This window comes from Buteo buteo, chromosome 13 (genome assembly GCF_964188355.1).
Source record: "Buteo buteo chromosome 13, bButBut1.hap1.1, whole genome shotgun sequence".
Classification (NCBI taxonomy): Eukaryota; Metazoa; Chordata; class Aves; order Accipitriformes; family Accipitridae; genus Buteo; species Buteo buteo.
The window spans coordinates 19014925-19028268 of record NC_134183.1 but is presented as its reverse complement, the minus strand read 5'-3'; the positions used below and the strand labels follow the sequence as shown (position 1 = coordinate 19028268).

The window sequence follows — 13344 nt, the reverse complement described above, 5'->3', positions numbered from 1 at the left end:
TGTTCAAAGCTGTGACAACTATCATTTAGTTAGGGTGCCATGACTCCTGCTCTTGAATTGATTTCTGTACACATAATAGCATCCCAAAATGACAGCATGGGTACATACATAAACAAGAGTGAGTAAGCATTTTTGTTCACCTATGATTACTGGCAGACTGAAAAATATTTTCCTATTCTCTGCATGTTTTCATTAAGCACTATGTAGCAGGAGCCTACAAATAAGTCCATTATTACACAATGAAGAAAACTGTAGAATATTTTTACGGGTTTTTTTTCCAGAGAAACTGTTAACCTAATCTTTTAAAGTCACACCATTTGGAGAAATGCTACTAGATCCTTTCAATTTGTTTGTGTATGCACAAACCAAAACCCTCACCAGACAGACTCAGCTTTCTGGAAATGAGTCCCCCTTAAAAGGCACTTGAGGGCCCCCATCATTTTTTTCAAAAGAGTAAACCCCAATAATAATCATCAAAAGCATTGTCTTTTCTTACAAAGCTTCCTGGAATTTCCGAAGCACTGTTGGGATCTCAAGGTTTCGCCGTCTCCTAAACCACTTTTCCACCAAACGGACAGTACAGTTGCACTTTTTGGCAAGGCCTTGAATCTCTGACTGCAAAAAATGGAATAGTGTTAGCAACAAGGTGCACTCCAATGTCATTTTCATTTACTTTGTAGTTCACAGATCAGCTTTCCACTGTTGCAAGGTCTTCATTTAAAAACATTACTAATATTAACTATCTATAGGGGTTTACCTTGCAGGCTTCCTGGTTTGATTTTTGAGTGATGCTCACAGAAACCCTAGATTTTCCATACACTAATTTATATAAATAAAGCAGGTATGAAATGTACAGATCCCCAAACTGCGCTATTGTCTTTCTGGTGGCTTCTGATAGTTTCAAAGATGCAACTTCTACGGCTAAGCAAGAGGTTGGGCTGGAGGGGGAAGTGCCATGTATCAACACACATGGACATTGTATCTAATATTTTACCTAATTATAATTAATTATTAGATTATATTTAAATGAGTCTCACAGGTGAGATGCAGGCCTAGAATTAAGGTGACATGAACTCTCTTCTCAAATCCAATGTACTTCTGTGGTACAAGGCAAGTCAGTTAATCTTACTGAGCAAAATCCAGACTGCCTTTTGACACCTAGAAATAAATTACGACTAGAGCATTGCCTGGAAATGCATCTAGCCATTCAAGTACAACAACCAGGTGTCTCTGCTTTGTGTGTGCTCTGAAGGTGAAGCAGCTCTGCCATGCAGCCATGCTAGCATGTGCTAACCACAGGGCAGCACGACACTTGCATTTCTGGGTGCCCGGTGCCCCTTGTGCAGCAGCCTGTAGACTTCCTCCCTCTCCTCCATCCCAAGGTGCAAAGGTGTGGGCTGACCTCCCCTGGGGCTGCTGCAGGAGCAGAGGTAGTGTTTGACTCATCCCTGGGGAAGCTCTTTCCCTGCAAGGCTAGTATGCAAATAGTGGGTGGCAGCAGCGCTGTCTCTACCACGCTAAGTCCAGGTCACTTGTCTCCCACCCTCAGAGAAAGCTCCGGTATGTGAGCAAAGGCACCTCAGCTGCCAGGGAGGGCATTAGTGCAAACGGCCTGCATTCAGCCCATCCTCCTGGCTGGAGAGCTCTTTAATTGCCATGCAGGAATAATGACTTTGTTTTGACAGACAATGGAGCCTAGATGCCCTCAATCGCCAGCCAGACCTCTGCATGTTTTCTCAGGCACACCAGTCCCCAAACTGGACATCTAAAGGAGGCAGCCTGAGTCTTTCCCATGTACTAACGACTATAAAAATGCTGTGCTTCCTTTCAGAGATTAATTGTCAAACTGTACTTGTGCAGAAGGAAGGTATGAAACTGAGAGATCGGGATACTTGCCCAGGTAGAGAAGAGCTCACATGTGAACATGAATACATCTATTCCTGATGATATCAGGCAAAAGACACAGTAAGAGAATAGCAGAGTTAGGGGTAGAAAGTAAAATTCCACATATTAATAATTATCAATACCCCTCATTACTAGAAAGAACATATTTCTTTTCAAAAACAGCGTAGGAACACTGCAATTGTTCGGTAACTACTTAGGCAAGTGAACTTTCTGAGGCTGCATTCACAGCACGGTACCTGTTCCCCATCAACAATCAAGTTGCCTCATTTTTTGAGATGATAAACATTGGCTATTGTTTTTTTCTTGTTCAATTTTAAAAACAAACAGCAAGGTAATAGAAAGATTGCTTTTCTTTCTCACATAAGCCAGGATTAAGTATGCAGCAATATAACAGATCAAAAGGCTTCCATGCCAGCGTTCCAATATTATTGCTTGCAATAAATATGATACCACTTTCCAACAACAGATGTCAGCTGATGTTTTCTCCAGGCAGAATGAGTTAAAGATGGAACACTGTTCTTCACTGGAAATATTATTAACAGTCTAACCTAGAACAGCATGCCAGAAAATTAAACATCTTAAACATATTTTCTGTTTTGGATGCCATATACCCTTGTCAGCAGAACAGCAACAAAAACCCAAATAAAGTCATCTGTCAATCAGCTGGAACTCATCCCATGATGTCATTGCTGATAGCTGATTGAAGCAGTAAGACTAGGGATTTTCCAAAACCAAAACTAGCTTAAAAGAATGAGAATCCTTACTTGGGATGGATGTTTTGAGCACTCCCGGAAATAACTCTCTAAAACAGGATTAGGCTGTGGCTTCACACGTCTTACATTCTTTATACCTAAGGCTTTTGCTAGAGGTATAGCAACATATCTGAAAAGACATACCATGAAAAACTTTAGAAATACAACACAGTTACAAGACCTTAGCTATTCTCATGCCAGGATATGAAGAAAATTAATCTGAAGCAACTTAATCAGCCATAGGATATGACAGTGCACTGAGAAAGAAAGGAATCTCCCTCTACCTAATCCCAAGGAGAGAACCATAGCATATTAGCAGTTATGCAAAAAAAAGCAGACCTAAGGACTCAAGTTTGTGGTTGTGAAATGCTATAAAACTAAAGGGAAGATCCTGATTTTTGTGTCCTTGTGTTTTTCAGAGGCATATTGGAATTAAGCAACAGTTAAGGGGGAGTGAAACAAGAACAGATGCTCACTCCATGTGAGCTGGAAGATTGCTGCTGGGATACTTTCTCCTAGCGACAGATAGTCACTTAGCACATTGCTTCACTGGGTCATCACTGCCTAAGACACTAGATTCAGCTTGCAGCCTCTAGCTTGTAGCACACAGCAACTCCCCCAGAGACTGAAGGCTTCTCTTTCTCCTCCATTTTCCGATACAAATTGCTGCAGAGCACGCTAAATGCTTTGCTCTTTACTTGGGCAGGCTTTTCTGAAAAAGCCTTCCTCACTTCTGCTGATATCAGCAACTGATTCCTGGTTACTCATAGCAGTGGTCAGTTTTCCTCATTCATGGGCAGATTCACTGCAGGCCAGATGTGTGGGCTAATTATTCACACGAGTGATTTCCAATAGCAGTGCAGTGAGACGCAGTTGGGCAAGCATTTACTCAGGAGACACTGTGAATGGTTATAAACATATGATCCAAATTACTTTTGATCTCTAACATGAATGATCTTATCTCGTTCTGTTTTAAGTCTGTCCAATTTACGACATTCCAAATTTCCTCATTCTATCCCGAAATAATTATAAAAACCTACTAATCACATTCTTTAGAGCAAAAAAAGGAAAGTCAAGCAAAAAAGGCACAAATAAATAAGTCAAAGCACTGCAAATCTTAATATATTTGTAGCTTTCTTCTGTGGAGCCAATCTCTTGCCTGTCCCATAAGATTCCAGCTGCAGAAGCAATCCATCTTTCAGTGCCAAAGTGAGAAAAAAAAAGGAATCAGCATTACTAGATCTGCATAAAATGTTCACATGAAACTTTGAGAAGCCTCCAGTCTGCCTATTTTTGCTATAGCTAGACACCTGGTATCTATCAGCCTCACACAAATGTTCTGGTGCAGGACCAAGAAAGGAGAGGTTTGGTTTGGAGGAGAAATACCTCTACCCTTCCACCAAAGGAGAAAAAGCAAAAAGGAAACACAAGTGGTTTTGCATTAATTGTATCTCTAGTGAAAGGAGATAATTAGAATTATCCAAATGTCATTCTAAAAAAGCTAGATAGAAATATTTTCCTTCTAGATTGGACCACAGCCACATGTTCCTAATAATGAAAATATTTCCCAAATTTTCACCTGCCTTATTATCGGTACTAGGATCTTACTAGCAAACCACCAACTAATCCTCCTTTATAAAAACATAAGAATATTGATCTAAAGATACCTTATTTTTCAAAAAAATTTAGCATTAATGAGGATTAACATTAGCATAAAATTACGTTTATGTTTCTTACCTTTCACTGAAGAATCGGATAATCAGCAATACAAAAGCATATGGTATTGTGGCATATAATTGATGTGGTTTTGGAAAGACAAGTCCATCACGGTCTACAAAATGTGCCCATGTGACATTGACAGGCATCCAGATATTCTCCCACCAGAACCAGCTGTTGAGCGTCTTTAATATGTGCGCCATGCTAAGCAAGTAGAGATAATTAAAAATTATTCCTGACCTATTAAAAAGAAACAGCATGAAATAAAACATATTGAACCTTCTTGTGTAGAACAGTGGTTCCCAGCTGGCAGGACGTTTCCTACAGATAAGGTACAAGCAGCAGATGAGCCTCGGGTCCCACAAGAACGAGCTGTCCTGGCCTGCATGGGTTGCACTGGTATTGCAGGTCCAACAGAGGCACTCTACAGAGAGCCTGCAGGCACTGTAGAGATGCTCAGGTGTCTCCAGATTAAATCAACAGCAGACCTAGCCAGGAAAATCAGTTTTCTTAGGAAAAAAAAAAGGGGGGGGGGAATCAGTTAAAGGGATTTGAAACCCCCTTGATTTAAAGCATGCAGGTGGGATTATAATCCAGCAGAAGATAAAGTAACAGAGCTAAATTTTGAGCTGTTTTAAAGCAATGCAGGGTCTTTGAACTCTGCAGGGTGGAAATAATTTGCTGTCTCATTTCAGTCATTCACACTAGACTGCTTAGTACCTAGCCAAATCTTTTACAATAATCATTTATAATATATCATACCCATACACATACCTTCCCTAGGCTGCCTTCATAAATTAAATATAAGCGGGTGGAAAAGCGGAAAAGAAATGAGAAAGTCCAGGGGGTGACTCCGTTCCGTAATAATGAAGACATTTTGCTATTGAATTAGTGCTGCTTAATATGCTAATAGCAATATACACCCTGATCCTGATTTTGCAAACACCTGTGCACAGAACCAAGCATAAAAATTACAGTGCACAGCAAGCTTTTTTGGGGGGTTGCAGGAAATTGTATGATTTAACTGTGACTAAATCCTAGATCAGAACAAAATGTCTAAAATCAGTTCTTAAAGGAAAAAAATTTGCACTTCTAAAAAAAAAGCATTTAATTCTTGTAAGTCTCATTTTTAACCTTTACATTCTACATCATATATTTAGAAATTTCTGTTATCCCTCATTTAATTGTAAGGACTTTACAGTACAAACATGTTATATATCCTATAAAAATATTCTAAAATTGAATAAAAATAGAAGTTACTATAATGTTTTCCATAAGGCTGAAACAAGTAATTTCTTCATAATTTCTAGGAGTAATAAATTTAAATAACTTTTTCCATACTAAAGTTTCCTGCAAACCAAAAAAACCCACCCCCCCAAAACCCAATCCCCCCTGATTTCACTGAACCATAGTTTTGCTGAAGAAACGGTTGAGCTGGGAGAATTTCAACCAAGTCTCCTTATAGCGCTAGACATCCCATCAGAAGATCTCGCTATATATTTCTATAGGATCAAGTGATAAGATCAAATCACGCTGAGGACAGACAGTAGTTCAGGCCCTTTCACGTTCTTCCATATCTGAGCAGGGGCCACACTACTTTAGTTTTGTCTGCAGCCACACATAGCTTCCACCCATGCTGGATCAGGACACCACGCTTAATGCACTCACACGGGCTTTCCAGATTCGGACACGGCTGGCTCTGAAGCCCACTTTGATCAACGGCTGAATGAACCGTTGCTGGGATCTAGGCTGGGCTGTTTCCATAAACTGAAGCCTTGCAGCAGGTTTGTGAAACAGTGACTTGTATCCATCAAACAGAACTGGGTTAACAGACACTGTGAATCGATTTACTGGCCAAGCACAGTAGTCAGTATTGAAATATTAATAACCCAGCCATTAAATCTTTTTAAATGCCAAAAGGGGACAGTAAAAACCTACTGAATGAATTGCGTGTGTATAACCAAATGCAAAAATAAAGGAGGGAGAAGTAACAATTGTTCCTGCACTGAGACTTTATATACCAAGTTTCAGCCTAGAGCAATTTTTTACTGCTGAATTATAAAATCCTGGAAGTAGGGATTTATAATGGGGCTGCTAACAGACCCTTAACTACAGCTAGCAGGCGCCATGATAATGAAGCGGGGCTTTGAAACATGACATTTTAGGTCAGACAGAAAGGCTTGCAGACAAACTGCCCTAGAAGACCAGGGGGAGAGACTCATTACACAGTTCTGCTTCCTAATATATCTATATTTTTAAACTAGACTGTGCATTGCAAACTATCACAAATTGTAACTGTAATAAAAATAGGCCAGTCTATTATAACACAGTGGAAAGAGCACTAATAGTTGGATCATGGTGAGGTAGGTTGTGACTGAATATGCACCCAAAGCACTTAAACCCTAGAAAAACCCAGTAGTGCATATTTTCGTATTGGATTCTTGGGATCTCACTAATTCATGTTTTCCTTCCACTCATGGGTGCTTTACCATATGACTACTTTTTCAGGTCTTAAACTAGTTGATACACCTCTACTAAACTAATCTCATAAACACATGGTTAATCTTAAAATTTAAGGGAAATCTGGGATTTGGGGTCTGATCCAGAGTCCACAGATTTCAGTAGAAATCCTTCTTCACAAACACCAAACAGATGCGTAGAAAGATGGGTTCTCTGAAACTTTCTTCTGTAATCCCCTATGTTTGTACCAGGTCTTGCCTGGCACATGGGATTAGACCATCCCTGATGAATGTTGTTCAAGTAATTCTTAGAAAACTGTTGATGAGATTCCACATCTGTCTGCAGCCTATTTTTATGTTTCAGTACCCTTAAGTTGGATGTTCACCCTACATCCAACTTATGTTTTCACTGCAGTAAATCAGGCCATTCCCTGGGCAATCTTGGAGATTTCCATCTTCAGAATAGCAGCTGCTTAAGTAGTTGGGCTGTTTCCCCATCTCCCTTCAGCATCAGTTCTCATCATGAGGTTCCTGGAGCACCTAGAAGGTGAGGAAGTCTTTCCAAACACACCTGGGCTGCAATGACCCAGTTGTCATTTACAGTTTCTCTTTCTGCCCTCTTGCTCTTAAATAGGTGACAGCTGTGGCTGTGTGATTAAGTAGTTTTATCCCTCTTTAAATCCTGGGGATCCCGAAACATACAGGAACTCCATAAATACTATTTTGTCACATACATCATATACAAGCAGGGCTCTCTTCTCCTGTACTACAAGCAAGCTGTGGTCCTTTCAGCTTGCTGAGAAACTTTCCATGAAAGCCACACATGATTTGTATGTTTTTCTGTATGAAAAGGAAGCTGATACCCGACAGAAGTCTCAATCTTGGGAAGCACCACTCAAGGCAAATTAACTGGGAATACCTCAGTGCTAGCTTTATTTATCATCTCCTTCTCCACAAATACATACTTGTTACTTCCTAGAAACCTTGACTAAAATTAGTATTGGAACTCAATTACACTTTTAAAGATGAACCCATCTATTATCCCATCCCCTCTGCCAAAAAGGTTCTTTCAATGCTCCCACAGCACCACTGATACAACTGATCCAGCTCCATGGTTTACTCACCACATCTACAGCAACCACTGTCCCAAATGCTAATCCTCATTATCAGCTTTCTCCACATTATGACTCGACCTCTTCATTCTACATTATTTACTTTTAAATCCTTTTGACCTTAAACAATGGCTGTGTAAATTGTGAAAGAAGAGGCAGAGGATGGAGAAAAGGAGACAGATAGCAAACACACAGGCCATTTGTCTCTAGCAAGCTTTGCCTGTTAGAAAAACCATAGCTGCCATTTGCTTACCTCTCCTCCTTCCGATTACCAGCTGCCTGGGACAACTGTGGCAGCGCGACTTCTCAGAACCCTTAATCCTACATCTATGTCAATTCACCAGGCAGAGATTGAATGGCCAGAGAGCACAAACTGTGCTTTCAGACCACATCAGGTTAAAGGCACATTGCCAGTGACATAGGAATGAAAATTTCCCAATTATTGTTTGCATGCTACTTTTTCTGGAAAAACGATTTTGCCCCCCCAAGGGCTATTGTTCTGGCATATTACATGTAGACCAACCTCAAGCACTTGCATGTACTTTAAATGAACTTGTCTATACTGTTTAGTTTTGGTTTTAACCCAAAGATTTTTGGCAGCTTGTTAGATCCTAACAGGTTAGGAAGGCCAGTAACCCTTCGCCCATACAATCTTACACTAAGAACGCCTCTTCCAAGTACCCATAGCGTGAGTGGGAAAAGGAACGCATCCACCACAAGTCCTTGTGGGGAAGGGACTAAAACAGGTAGAAGTCATCTTTCAGCTGTCCCTTCTGCCACCCAGGGGCTATGAACAGCGGTGGTGAGGTAGACAGGCATTTCTCATATAGTGCTGGAAATCTGGGTGGGAGATGGGAGAACCCATTTCTCATCACTTGGGTGAGCGGAGTGTGTTTTGCAACAGGCTCATTTTATGCCGTTGACAAATTTTTGCCTCTGAGAAGCACTATGACTGCAGTCCTTGGGACTCAGGTTTGTTTCCCTAGTACATCAGCGTAAGACTAGAGGAAACTTACTTCTGCAAGGAGCTCGTTACCACACAAAAGCATGTGTTCCAGTGTAACCACAAGTGGTGGCAACCAGTTCCAGTGCCGGGATCAGGCTGTAGATACTGGATTTCAAAGGCAGCTGATGTTTATAGTTTGCATAAACTGTCACAAGTTGTTATTCTCCCCTCATACACACTGCTTCCAAACAATGGGCAGCAGATGCAAAGGCCCAGCTTGTCCCGCTTTGGGACCAGCTCTAACAAGAAACTTGAAAGCCTACCCAGCCTGAACTTCCTCCTGTTAAGAGTGCTGAGCTCAGAGACTTTTTTTTTTTTCCCTTACAGCTCATAACAGCACCAAGCAAGCAGCAAGATGTGTTGAGTGAGAAATGACAACAGCTGATTGACCCATATTCTGCCCAACCAAGGGTGAAAGAAAAAAAAAGGAAAACCAAACCAAAACCCCTGCTTCTTCCTAGATTCCTATCCATACACCAGCACGGCCAATATTATATTCATTGACAAAACTGGAATCGTTGCCCTTGCTCTAGAAGGACCTAAAAGTCAGTCTAACAATAAAATAAAGATATTTTAGAAAACTTGAAATTTCCCCTGCATCTTGGAAATTAAATACTCCAAATAAAGAAATCTAATCACTTCCTTGCTAAGGAAGGATCTCCTCTGTAGCCTAATCTAGTTTTAAATGGGCTAGTGCAAAACAGGAAAATCAGGAATGATTACTTCAGGAACTGCATCCTTTATAATTAAAGGAAAGCCTACACAGTTGGGAAGTACCAATGTGAAGTTTCTTTCAAAGCTCTGTTCCTTGGATCCTTGATATTAAAAATATTATTATCCATGAAATTAAAAGAAAAATCTCATATTTTTTAATGCCATTAAGCAAAAAAGGACAAATTTTGGTTTGACAAAAGCTACGTGGCTACATTTTGAAAAAACAAATTCAGGAGCTGCTTTGAAGTGGAATTTCTGGCTGCTGCAGTCTGGGGAATGAATAAAAAGAAACAGAGCCAAAGCTTTGATTGTGCTCTCTGCACAAAGGCTCTTGCTTTCAAAAACTGCATTTCCAAACCAGAACTAAGAGAAGACAATATCCAGGTCTGAAGGATGTGTTAGGAGGATTTCCTATCCTTATTTACTGAAAAAATTATAAAACCCAATGGATCACTAACACAAACATGCAAGTGAAAGAAGCCTTACTTTTTCTAAGCATCTTATTGGACTGTCTACTCAGTGTGACTCCAGAAGCGTAGCAGGGAAAGAATGAAATCGGCAAAAAGCAAGAATAACATAATGCTCCTATTTCTCTCATCGTTTGGTAGAACCAGTAAAGCTGCTGCAGTGACTCTTGGGAAAAATCAAGTCTCCCAGATATCAAAAGAGATTGCAAAGCTATTCCAGGCTGTTAATCATCAACATTAAACCAAAGTGGTTTAAAAGAGTAAATAAAGATCAGATCCACCATATCAGAGGTTGTGGTTTTGCTTAAGACTAAGCAATATATGCAACAGTTAACACACAAGTTTCAGCAGCAGTTTCATGTTCTGCTAAAAATAGATAGCACATTGTTTAAAGAAACCCAACTGTGATCACCACCATGAAACAGGTGAAAAAATATGGGACCTACACTTTGTTGCTAACAGTTATGCAACCTTTTTCCTACTGAGGATAGCAGAACTACTTACGAGATACCTTTCAAAAAAAAAAAGGCAATACGACAGAAAAATGAGTTTTAATAAAATAAAAAAAGTCCTACATGTACAAACCCTACCTTATTAATGGTTTAGTATTCATGCAAGTGTTGACAGTTGATATTGTGCCATACAGCCTTTCAAATGTGTAACAGCTGCTTTATACATCTTCTGGACATACTTGCAGCTTGCAAGTTTAAGAAATCACAGGATGTGACACCAGATTAGCTTCTCCGACAATAATTTTTTATGCTAAAAAAATTATTAGTCCCTAAAGCAGTAAGAGCAACCCTGACCTCCACTGTTTTCTTCCACACAAACCCATTCATTCAGGCATCAGTTGTTTGTTGTAGCTATCTGCCAGTTGCAGACATTGCTTGTTCCTGTGCTTCTTGGCACTGCTTTTTGCATTTGATTGAGCAGTGTTTTGTGCCTAATTGATGTGAAGCATTTGAACTATGGTTTGTGGAGGAAAGAACTGAATGAAGAATATTGGATTGATGCTACCACCTCTTTACATCTTATCTTTTTTCACCTTGTTTGTCCAAACGTGAAAACACAATTCCAGTTAAATTCTGCACAACCTGAACGACAGCTTGAATGACATCTTACCAAGCCTGCACATACAACCAGTGGCAGCACAGACTAAAAGAGCTGTTGGACTTAGAGGTTCTTATGATGAAACACTGAAATACTCCATACACATAAAACAGCTGAATTAAGATTGCTATGAGACCTTTAACTTCAGATTTACTCCCTAGCTTGTACAAATCTCAACTGTAAACAGTTTAAGTGCCTAGTTATAGGGCAATTAGAGTATTCTACTTCTTTTACTATACTATCACATTACCTTGTAACTTGGTTACTATATTGTAGCAGGCTAAAATAGCACTTTGAATAAATCTCAATTAAGGTGGCAAGTGGGTTTTATATTTTTCCCTGTTGGGGGGTGGGGGTGGGGGGGAGGGGGGGAGCAGAGAACCAGACTTGTTTGAAGTAATTCATTTTCTGGGTGGAAGTTACCATGCTCTCTCTACTTAAAGAAAAGTAATTTTTGAGCAGCTAAAATGGCTTTAGCTGATCACAGGCAGCTGAGGAAAGTGGAATACAGTTCTTGCACTGTACAGTTACAGTGCAAACTATGTCTGCTTTTAAGCTTTAAAAATCCGTAACATTGACAGAGTTGGATAAAGAGCTATGAAACAACTCAAATATCTGCAATATTTTTGAGGTACAAAAACAGTTCTTAAAAAAAAAAAGAAAGCAGCCCTATCCAAACTACAGGTTCTTAATAGATGCTTAATTATAAAAAGTTTGAACAGACCTAGAGGAACACCACCAGTTGCTTCAAGAACTCATTAGTAACACTTGTCAGAAGGTAAGGAAAAATCTTTTTAAAGTATGACACTTTTCTTCAAATTATTACTATTTGGGTAAGATGCAAAGATGATTATTTTTTGTAGCTTACCAAACTTTTATTTGAAATAAAAACCTTAAGTCTAACTTAAAATTCTAAGTTATATAATGAAGATTTTACCAGAGTTATGAGCCTTCTTGGTCACTTATTTAAGATGAGGGTTAAGGGCAGAGAAGAATAGAGCAGCACACAGGTACACAGTGGCCAGGATAAGCACATTATTAGAACTACAGCAGTACCACAAAACATGTGAAGACAGCTGAATAGTAAGGAACTAGAGAGAGGACCTAAGGGTGCACAGGCAATGGTTGTTGGCTTCTCCACCTGCACAATGGATGACTCAAGGTTGTAAATTAGCCCTTGGGAGGTAGGGAAAGGGACAGGGCTGGTACATTTGCACTCTGGAAAACTGTCCTATTTGCAGCTTCCTGAAACAAGGTCTTCAGCTATCATGTACATATAGTGGCTCAAGCTTGTACACTGCCTTTAATGATCTCTACACCACTCTGAACCAGCAATTAAACCAAGTCTGTTGTGCTCCACTGTTCTCAGTTCTCCTGTTGGTTACCCCCTCCTCTGCAGCTTAACCTGCCCAGACATTCTCCACCCACAAAGCCAACTAGAGGAGGAGCCAGAACGTAACTGGTATTTCATTATTTCAGCTACTGTTTGGCATCCTTTTCATGTCCTAGCAAATGCAAGAGAGATCTTCAGCTATATGTACACCAGCGTAGCCTCTTCATCAACAGTGGCACCCCAGCTGAAGATTTGATCCAAGCTAGGAAGCTAGCTAAAACCAGATATACATTACAACAAGTAGGAACAAAAAGTGAATGGAGATCCTCCATCTGAATGTTATAGCATTACTATGAAAGAACCCTTTCTGGCAGCTTCTTTAAATGTGCTACGTATTGCACTAGCTTCTTCAGGTCTTCAACAGGTAAGTCTTATAAAAAAAAACTCTGTTAAACTGAATTTCTTAAAGAATATTTTTTTCTTAGCATTTTACAGAACAAAATTAGAACTAGCTTTTTCAAGCAACTTAAGTTCAAGGGGTTTTTATGCAATCACATTTATATCATTAGCTAACATTTTTTTTCCTGTTAATAAATTTTCCTCCCTTCCAGTTCAGAAAGTAATGCTCTTACAAGCACTTAATAGAATAATGATACAAGAAGTAGAAAAGAAAAAAAAAGTAGAAAACCTACACTACTTTCCTATAAAATAAAAAGCAGTTCTCATAGGCTGGAATACTTAGTGGCAACAAGTAAAATCTCATTAGCACC

General features: G+C 39.7%; 1 protein-coding gene across 7 annotated transcripts in view; it reads right to left on the bottom strand.

Annotated features, from left to right (window-relative positions):
- Positions 1–13344, bottom strand: part of CERS3 (ceramide synthase 3) — a 51091-nt gene that overhangs the window by 29252 nt on the left and 8495 nt on the right. For 5 of the 7 annotated variants that reach the window (XM_075044992.1, XM_075044986.1, XM_075044990.1 and 2 more), the window contains 3 exons: positions 4395–4577; positions 2670–2787; positions 497–615 (listed from right to left, as the gene is read on the bottom strand). In XM_075044992.1, the coding sequence (XP_074901093.1) occupies positions 497–615; positions 2670–2787; positions 4395–4576 (419 nt within the window). In that variant the 5' untranslated portion in view covers position 4577. Of the gene's footprint in view, positions 1–496; positions 616–2669; positions 2788–4394; positions 4883–13344 lie in introns of all 7 variants that reach the window. The other 2 variants (XM_075044989.1, XM_075044988.1) reach the window with 1 other exon arrangement.